This window comes from Choloepus didactylus, chromosome 13 (assembly GCF_015220235.1).
Source record: "Choloepus didactylus isolate mChoDid1 chromosome 13, mChoDid1.pri, whole genome shotgun sequence".
In the NCBI taxonomy this organism is placed as follows: domain Eukaryota; kingdom Metazoa; phylum Chordata; class Mammalia; order Pilosa; family Megalonychidae; genus Choloepus; species Choloepus didactylus.
Window position 1 is genome coordinate 75,157,575 of NC_051319.1, and position 9,362 is coordinate 75,166,936.

At 42.2% G+C, this 9,362-nt stretch overlaps 1 protein-coding gene across 1 annotated transcript; it reads left to right on the top strand.

Annotated features, from left to right (window-relative positions):
- IL4 (interleukin 4) lies at positions 1-8,071 on the top strand. Its single transcript, XM_037801929.1, has 4 exons — positions 1-135; positions 403-450; positions 5,599-5,724; positions 7,970-8,071. The coding sequence occupies exons 1-4, from the start codon at positions 1-3 to the stop codon at positions 8,069-8,071; spliced, it is 411 nt and encodes a 136-aa protein (XP_037657857.1).
- Positions 8,072-9,362: the final 1,291 nt, after the last annotated feature.

Consider the following 9,362-nt stretch of genomic DNA (forward strand, 5'->3'; position numbering starts at 1 on the left):
ATGGGTCTCACCTTCCCACTGATTCCAACTCTGCTCTGCCTACTAGCAGGTGCCAGCGACCTTGTCCATGGACACAAATGCGGTCCAACCGTGCAAGAGATCGTCAAAACTTTGAACATCCTCACAGTGAAAAAGGTGAGTTGCCACTATCTGGCACCATCTCTCCAGATGTTCTGGTGAGCTCTGGTGATACTGTGGAGATTCCTTAGACTGTGAGAAGAACATAACTTCTAGAGAAGCTGGTAGTTGGTGGTTGGTGGCAGGGCAGGGCACACAGCTGAGGCTTCCCCCTGGCTCTGAGGGATTGTAGGAAGTTTTCTCAGTTTGAGGGGGTCAGAGGATTACTCTGTGCAGTTGAAGGTTAACGCTGTCTCTCGCTCTTTCGTTCCTGCCTGGGCCAAGTATGCGTGCACCGAGTTGACTGTAGCAGATGTCTTTGCTGCCCGGAAGGTAAGAAGCTGTCCTGTGCTGTGCTTTGGCAGATGGGTCACTTGGGAGAGTAGAGCCATCCAGTTGGACAAGAAATTTCTTTAATGGAGAACAAGCAGGCCCAAATTAATGATAAGGTGTTAAATGTTTTCAAAGAATGAGAATTCTGCTTTTTAATCTCAAACATGTTTTAGTGTTTCCAGTCTCACTCAATTTAAACGTGTAATAGAACTCTTGGATTATGTGATCCTAATTCAGATCCTGGATAGGAAAAAGCTCTTTAGGAGTTTACCCAGCCCCTGCTATAGTATCTAGAGCATAGGGGGCACTCAATAAATACTTGAATAAGAGAATTTTTCTGGCCTGTGCATTTCTGAAAAACCAAATACTCTCACGAAAACAGATATTGAGATTACATGTTGAAGGAGCTTTCATTTTGTCTAGGAGACTTCCTATGGCAACAGAAAAGGGCCAGAACCCCTCCTTTCCTACAGCCCGGTCACCTAACAGCCCACAGGGCCCTGGGGGTGGCTGTCCAGAGACCCCAGCTTGCGCTCTCCTGCCAAACTCCCCTCCAGCCTGGTCCAGGGCCAATCTGCTGGACGGACTGGGTCCACACATCCCTGCTCTGGCTGCTTGGCCACCTCGCCTTTCAGCCTCTCACCCCCGCCCCTCCATCGGCAGTGGGAGGAGATAGATTTGACAGCTGATAGTGCATTTTCTCTGACAAACACATGACTACAGCCATATCAATAGCTTTGTGCACTTCAGTTCCTGTTTTCATGGAAACACACGACTGAGAATGAAAGCCCCAAAGCCTCAATTTACCAGTGGTCTCCTAACTACCTGCTTTCCACGTACGCTTGCAGGAGTGGGGCCCTGGATGTTGGGCAGGAACACATCCAGCACTCAGGCCACAGAACAGGGCTCATCCGACTTTGTCAGGAAGACTGTTCTTCAGGCCTTAAACTGGGCTATCATCTTGTTTGATCAAAGATTAATTCCAGGGATTTGATACAGGATGAAATTCTGAAGGACAAAATTTTATTACATGTTCTATGTTATATAATACATATATATTATATAAGCATATATTATGTAATATATAAATATCTTATGCTTTATATATGTATGTGTGTGTATGTATATAATCTCCAACTCCTCCCCATCCTGGTCATACCTACTAGAAGCTCTGCTGACAGGGCCCTGCTGAAGCCAAGGGAAGGATCTGGCTCACTAGGAACTGGCCCAGGAGGAAATGCCTGGGATCTGGAAATCAAATGGCACCTGGTTTCAGCCCCAGTTTTCCCACTAGCCTGCCGTGTGGCCTTTGCAATTCTCCATACTTCTCTGTGCCTCAGTTTCCACATCTGAAGATACGAAAGCGATTTTGAAGGTTGGTTGGAAACCAACTCTTGAGTTAGTGGAAAGTATTATTTTAAGAAGATATAAGTCCTGATTAAAGAAAAGACTTGGTATAGAGATGCAGTGATTTTAAGAAGGAGGGATTGGTGGTTGGAAATGATCAAACCCTCCAAGCCTGTAGGTGACCCCTGCTGGGCTGTCTCTAGAATAAAGCCAATTCCCCCCATCCTTGTGGTCCCAGACCAGGCCTCCCCATACCCAGCTCACTGCTCTCCTCCCATTCTTGGCCTCCCCCTTCATGCAGGCTTCACATACCTCCATCACCACATGGATGGACATTGCCTATGCAAGTCCCCACAGCCTTCCTTCATTCTTACCTCAGTCCTGTGCCTTCCCCCTGACTGCTTCTGTTCCTCCTGAATTAACAATCTCACTTCTCACTCTTGCTCTCCTTCCTGTCCCTCAAAGACTCAGCACTGCTCATTTATCTATGGAAATATTTCAGAACTAGAAAAAGTTGTTATTTAAAAAACAAACAAACAAAAAACCAAAGGTGGTATGTGGAAGGAAAAGGTACTTCTTTGTGTTCCCTAAATATGAACATTTTCCAAAATCCAGGTATTAACATTATTTCTTTTGGGGATCAAGTAGTCCAGCATCTCCAAACTGTTGCCCAGGGTGGCATCCTGCTCTTGGCAGTTGCTGGAAGGGATGTGCTGATCTAAATCCTGGGCTTCTTAGGTGACACCTCCCCAGGCTTTTATGGGATTGAGGTGGTCTGAGGAAGAGCTAGGTAGAAAGCAAACAAGATGGCTGGTCTATGAAGGATTTCTTGGCTGGACCACTAGTTAGTTGGAGGAGGCATTTCCTTAGTTACCAAAGAGAGCTTAACTCCATAATTTTTCAGAGAGCTCTATACTGACTCACAAAGAGTTCTGTTTTGTTTTTAAGTTAAAGGATTTACTCATAAACAGAACTGGCTGACCAAATTTGGTCAGAATTGGAAATGAAATGGAACTAGATTTTTATCACCTTAAATGAGGCTAGTCAAGAATCATGTTATGACTCTAAATGAGGCTAGTCAAGAAGAAACTTCCCAGATGGAGTTCTGCTGTTTCCTGAAATTCCAGTGAGGGGCAGGCTTCCTTCTGGCATGGGCCTAGGTTCTCCTTTAAGTCTCTTTTTCCTGAGCAGTTCTGAACTGTGAGCCCCACTAGACTATTAAAGTGTGCACTGAGCCACTGCTAGACACCCCCAGGCAGCAAGAGCTGGAAAAGCAGATGAAAGCAATCTGAGCAAGAGGCAAAGGACAGTATGAAATGGCATCCTTTTGCTGCAATATCAGTGGAACTAAGATTTTAAGGCCATTTACTAAAACTGCTTTTAGAATTAGTTCCTAAAAGATTTGCCATTTGATGCAGACTCTTTTCAATTCCTATTTTATCCTAATTACCTTTGGAAAGTCCTTTGAAAAATATCTTTAGAGGATTTTTTCTCTATATTATATGGCCATATATTGTTCACAGAGGCAGTTTAATTTCTAGGCTCCAACTCTGTGTCAGAAAAGTTTCGCTAGGCTTTGATGGAAAAATAAGGAAAGGGGCTCTTCTCCTTTTGGTCTTCTTGAACCAGAGCAACACAGGGACACGGCTACATCTGGAGACAATGCGTCTGCTTTCTAGTTTGTTCTCACACCTCTAATCACTCACAATCCCAATGAAGATGGTGATTTACGAGAGGTTTCTTGAGTCCCAGGGTTCAGGGATACTGGCAGTGCTCTTACATTTCCAACTAGAACATGGGATCAGGAGAGACTCCTGGCCAGTTCATTAAGTGCATGTCCTTCCAAAGGCCCTGCCCATGGCCACCGAGCCCTTCAGGGGAAAGGGGAAAGTGGTCCCTCAACTGGTTCTAGATCCTCCTGGGCAAACCTTAACAGATGAACTGTACTTCTAGAATTTAGCTTAAAGAAACAAAATGAACACAAAGATTTACGTAGGAAAAAATCTACTGCAACATTATTTACAGAAGCAAAAACAAGGTAATAGGAGAGTGACAAGATAAATTGTGGTACAAATATGTGATGGATTTCTATGCAGCTCTCAATACCCTGTTCTTAAATACTATTGAATGACTTAAGAAAATGCTTGTAGTATATATCAAATGTAAAAAGGTTACAAAACAGTATTTAAAGTTAGTCCCTATTTTGAAAAAAAAAAAGTGTTAAAAAAACCTGGGAAGACATTTATCAAAATATTAACAGTAGTTATCTCTGGGTGGTGGTATAATGTGTGAATTAATTTTTGTTGAATATATATTACTTTTATAACAAATAAATATTACCTTTATAATCAGAAAAAAAAATCTATGTAACTATAAGAACTTTAAAGCTGCCTGGATAGTGCTTCTCAAATAAATCCCCCATGATCTTGTTATTTCCCATTCTTATTCAGTAGGAATAGGGAGGAGCCAGAGATTCTGTATTTCGAAAATGGGTAATACCCATGCTACAGGTCCATGGATAACACTTTGAGTAGCAAGAGACTAGAGCATGTCCTAGCAGAGGCTCGACAGTTTTCTGGGCTGGATAGGGCTCAAGTTCAGACCATTCTCCAGGCTTCACGTTTTGGCTCTTCAGTGGAAAAAGACAGGACACATTGGGCCTAGTTGAAAATGAGACACCAGCCCTCTCCCAGATTCCCTACCAAGGGCTATCTCCCACTTGACATTTTCCCTTCTAAGACCCAATGTCCCCAGGAAGGGTGCATGGGGCCAGACCCACATTTGAGCTGCCAGAATTCCGTGAAGATTCCAACCCTTCATCATTTGAGACCAAAGACCCATTAAAGAAGCCTGTCCAAGGCCAAGATCAAGGCACCCTTTCCCAGAAGCCTCTCCTTGGTGTCCCCAGGCCAGACTCTGGGGGCACCTAGTCCTGATCTGGGTACCCACCTCTAGCTGAAGGGGGAAATGTCTCATCTCCACAGAGAAGGCTAAATGGAAAGTGCAGCCTGAAGCAGCAGTGTCCAGGCTAAAGTATGGGCATTTGTTTAGTCAACAAGCATGGGTGATTTCCAAGGAAATATGGATTTCAAAACCTTATAGGAATGAAAGAAAACAGAAAAACAGCATCGGACTAAGCTCTTGTGAGTATCCTTCACAGAAAGAATAGTGAAAAAAGCAGACATGGGCTGTAGAGACAGATGGTCCTGCATTCAAATCCCAACTCAGTCACTTACCTAGTTGGGTGTCTTTATTCAGGTGTCTTAATCTGTACCTTAGTTTTCTCACCTGTAAAATAAGGATAACAAAACCCACTGTATAGGGCTATTGGCACGTCTGAAAAAGACATGTAGGTAGCACACCTGGCAAACTGCCTGGAGGTTCACGCTGCACGTGCTGTTAGTGCCTTTTGTCTCTGCCATCTCCAACCTGCTCCCAAATCCAAAACAAACACACTCCTGGTTTATCTCAAATTTATCACTACTAAAGGAGAGTGAAAGCTTTTATTTCTGTGTTCAAAATTAAATCTAGAAGAAGCTGGAGCGCTTTTCGGCACTTCAAGGAAAAGAAATTGGAAGGTTGCTACATATGCAGGTAATTGGGAGATGTTGTTTACAGAGGTTTATAACTGTGCCGAGCAGGTCTTCATTCAGTTGGCAGGAATCCTTGAATATCCAATCCACAGTTGAGCAAACTCACCTCCAATTGTCCTCCTGGAAAGAAGAAATCAGAAAGAAAAATGCCTCTCCTTTGTTTTAAGTGGAGCTAGCACATGGCTATCTGTGGCATTTCTCTTTCTAGAATACAACTGAGAATGAAACCTTCTGCAGGGCTGCATCTGTGCTTTTGGGGATTTATACACGTCCCAAGTGCTTCAACAAACACCTGAGAGGACTCTACAGGAGCCTCAGCAACATGAAAAACATGGTAAGCTGCATTACTCTGACATCGTGGCTCCTCATACAGTGGCCTCACATCTAAATGTACTTCCTAATTACTTGTATTAGCCTAGATTAATCAACCCATTCACTCATTTATTAAACAAATATTTGCTGAGGTTCGACTAAATGCCAGGTGCTGTTACAGGGAATACAAAGCATTAAAGACAAGCAAGCAGTCACTGCTCATGGAATGTTCTAGAAGGTGAGTTAGAAAAAACATGTTATATAATGTCTGGAAGTGGTAAGCACTGTGATAAAAAAATACAGGAATAAAGAACATAGGGTCATGGGGGAGGGGCTACTAAGGAGTTGATGGCATCACCTGTACAGATACCTGAAGTGAGGGAGCAATCGTTGTGACTAACTGGGGAAAGAACATTCCAGGCAGAGGGAACAGCCATACAAAGGTCCCTGGGTGGAAATGAGCTACATTAAAGATCAATAAGAAGGCCAGTGTGACTAGATCAGGAGGGAGGGTGAGTTCAGTAGATCAGCTCACAGAGGGTCTTTGGATTCTGCCCTAAGTATGGTGGGAAGCACCTGGAGGGTTTTCATCACTCTGGCTACTGTGTGGTAAACAGACTGAAGAGGAGTAAGAGTGGAAGTAAGATGGTCTGTTGGGAGTCTACCACAGTAATCCAGGCTAGAGATGACAGCAGCCTGGACAAGGATGGGAGCAGTGGAGGTGGATACAACTAAAAATAGATCCAGAAGGACTTGCTGAAAGATCAGACCTCAGATGAGGGGTGAGGAAAAGAGAGGTGCTATTTATAGAGATATGGAAGACTGGGGACAAAGCAAGGCTGGAGATTTATGGAAGACTGGGAGTTTTGTACATGTTAAGTTTGAGGTGCCTATAGACTATCCAAGAGAAGATGTTGAGAAGGTGGTTGTAAAGTCTGGAGTTTGGGGGAGAGATCAGAGCTTGTGATATAAAATGGAGAGTTTTCATATAGATGCTAGAGTCATACGACTGCAGGAAATAGAGATAGGAAGAAGACTGAGGCTGGAGGCACTCTTAAGAGAGAAAGTCAGAAAGAGGCAGATCTAGAAAGGAGACTGAGAAGGAGTAGCCAGTGAAGTAGGGGGTGCCTCCAAAGGCAAGTGAAGAAACTTTTAAGAAAGAGGGAGTGATCAACTGAGTCAAATGCATTGAAAACTCAAGTAAGATGAAGACTGAGTATGGCCATTGGATTTGGAAGATTGAGGTACTGGGGGTGCTTATATAAATGGTATCTCTGGAGAGGCAGGGATTGAAAGGATGCCTGGAGTGGGTCAATAGAGAATAGGGGCAGGAAGGGTGAAAAAGCAGTGACAGTGAGTATAAAAAACTCTTTTGAGGTGTTTTGCTATAAAGTTGCAGAGAAATGGAACGATACCTGAAGGGCAGGTATGGAGGGAGAGTTCTTTTAGTTGGGGTATATATTCAGCATATTAATATACCAGTGGGAGTAATTGAGTAGAGAGGGGAGAATTGATGATGTAGGAGAGAGGGAGAATAAGACAAAACAAAATCCTGGTAGGTGAGAGAAGATATCTAATGGCAAGTGGAGGAATTGACCTTAGACAGGTTTGGGGACAGTCATCCTCTCCCTTGGACTGATGTCTTATTTAAGAGTTAATGGAATAGGGGTGGACACAATACATGTTCTCTTTTAATCCTTTTTTTTTTTTAATCTTTAAAGTAGGTACTGTTATCCCCATTTTACAAAGGAGGAAACTGAAGTTTTTATAAATTAAGTATTTGCCCTAAGCAATGCAATTAATAAATGGTACAGCTGAGATTCAAACTGAAGCAGTGGTCTGTGGTGGGTACTGGAAGCCTTTCCACCTGAAGTGCTGCCACGCTGTGGTGTTGCTATTCAGTGCTCAGGAGGGTGACATGACCGCATCTCTCTCTCAGCAGCCCAGGTGGCTGTGCAAAAAGCCCAGTAAGCAATGGGTAGGTCTGAGCCTGAACTTTCAGATTACTCCCCTTGGGCAACACCTAGCTATGGCACACCTCTCCAGAGACTGCAGTACTCTTGGAACACAGACAGTGAGAAGACAGTAATCATTTTAGGAGTATGAATTGTAGGCACCAAAAACTGGCCAACGCTGTTGGCCCAGGGCAGTCTGGTTTGGTACTTGCCCAGGTGGCAAGTACTAGGTTGGGCTTGACTCAAGTAGATGGGCATGACAGCAAGACTGAAATACTTACCAGTGAACCTAATGAACTGTTTCTTTTGTAGACCGACTGTCCTGTGAATGAAACTAAGACGTGTACACTGAAAGACTTCTTGGAAAGGCTAAAGATGATCATGAAGGAAAAATACTCAAAGTGTCAAAGATGAATGTTTTAATTTATGAGTTTTTAATAGCTTTATTTTTAAAATATTTATATATTTATAACTCACCATGAAATAAAGTATATGTAGAATCTGATGGTGTGACATACTTTAATGGCTTTGGCTATGTTTACTTGACAAATGAAGTTATGGTTTGCAACTTTTGGGGTAATTTACTGAGAGACTACAATTGGTGGAAGCTCCTGGGGAGCAAAACAAGGAAAGACCAACTCTCTCTCAAGGAGTACCCTCTCTAGCTGAGGACACAATGCATGAAATGATTACAGAATACAAGGGCACACATGATGTAAAGAGCTTGCAGAGTGGGTCCAGGAGTCCTACTACCATATATTTATGAATTCAAAAGGTGTCAATTGAAAGCTTAGAACATTCTTATCCCATTGGCACTGGGGTTATCATATTGAGTCTGAAGGGAAAAAAATGTAATCCTAGGACATAATGTCGCTCTGCAGTGAACAATTTTTTTGATTCTCCAGTCTACCAACGGATAAGAAAGCACAGAAAACTTAATCATAGTTACAGAACCAAAACCTATATCTATAATTGTTATCAACCCGACAATAGAAAAAGTATAAATGAAAATGCTGGGACATAAAAGCAGAAGTAAAGAAGGAGAAATAGAGCACTAAAATCCTCAGATTACTTGGGGAGAAGGTCAGTTAAGCAATACTCTCCAAGGCTGATGGAGTAAGAACTAGATATTTAAGGTTTTTTTTTTTTTTTTTTGTAAATGGCAAGGGTGATAGAAGAACTAAAAATAATTTACTGTTAAAAATTGGAAGGGGCAGTATCAATGAACCAAGCCCTCATTTTTCAATAGGGAAATCAACAGATAATATATAAAGTTGATTACTCAAAAAATAATTGGTAAGAGTGGTCACCAGTTGATTATTGTAGCTGGAATGGGTCCATGGGAGTTGATTGTAATACTATACTTTTATATATGTTCAGAAGCTTTCATAACAAAAAGTGAAAAAATGAAAAATGTTAGTAAACAAGAAATCTTTGGAATATCGATGGTAACCACCAGAAAAACTAAAAGCAAAAGAGGGAAGGTGTTTTTCTCTGGCAATGGGACTCAGGATAAAGAAGAGTGAACTGCAGGGCAGGAGATTATTGGCTTTCCATTAGTCTGTGTGTATTTGTGTGTTACCATATGCATAAATGATAAAATGTTCTTAAAATTTTTGGGAGAATTAAAATAAAAAAGACAATAACATGTATGGCAAGGATGTAGGAAAACTAGCACTCTCATATGTTGTTGATAGGATTGTAA

Excerpts from the sequence above, each read along its gene's own strand:
- IL4 (XM_037801929.1), top strand. The coding sequence starts at position 1 with ATGGGTCTCACCTTCCCACTGATTCCAACTCTGCTCTGCCTACTAGCA. Across the intron at positions 451-5,598 it reads ATGTCTTTGCTGCCCGGAAG|AATACAACTGAGAATGAAAC; the intron begins GTAAGAAGCTGT and ends TTCTCTTTCTAG. Across the intron at positions 5,725-7,969 it reads TCAGCAACATGAAAAACATG|ACCGACTGTCCTGTGAATGA; the intron begins GTAAGCTGCATT and ends TTTCTTTTGTAG.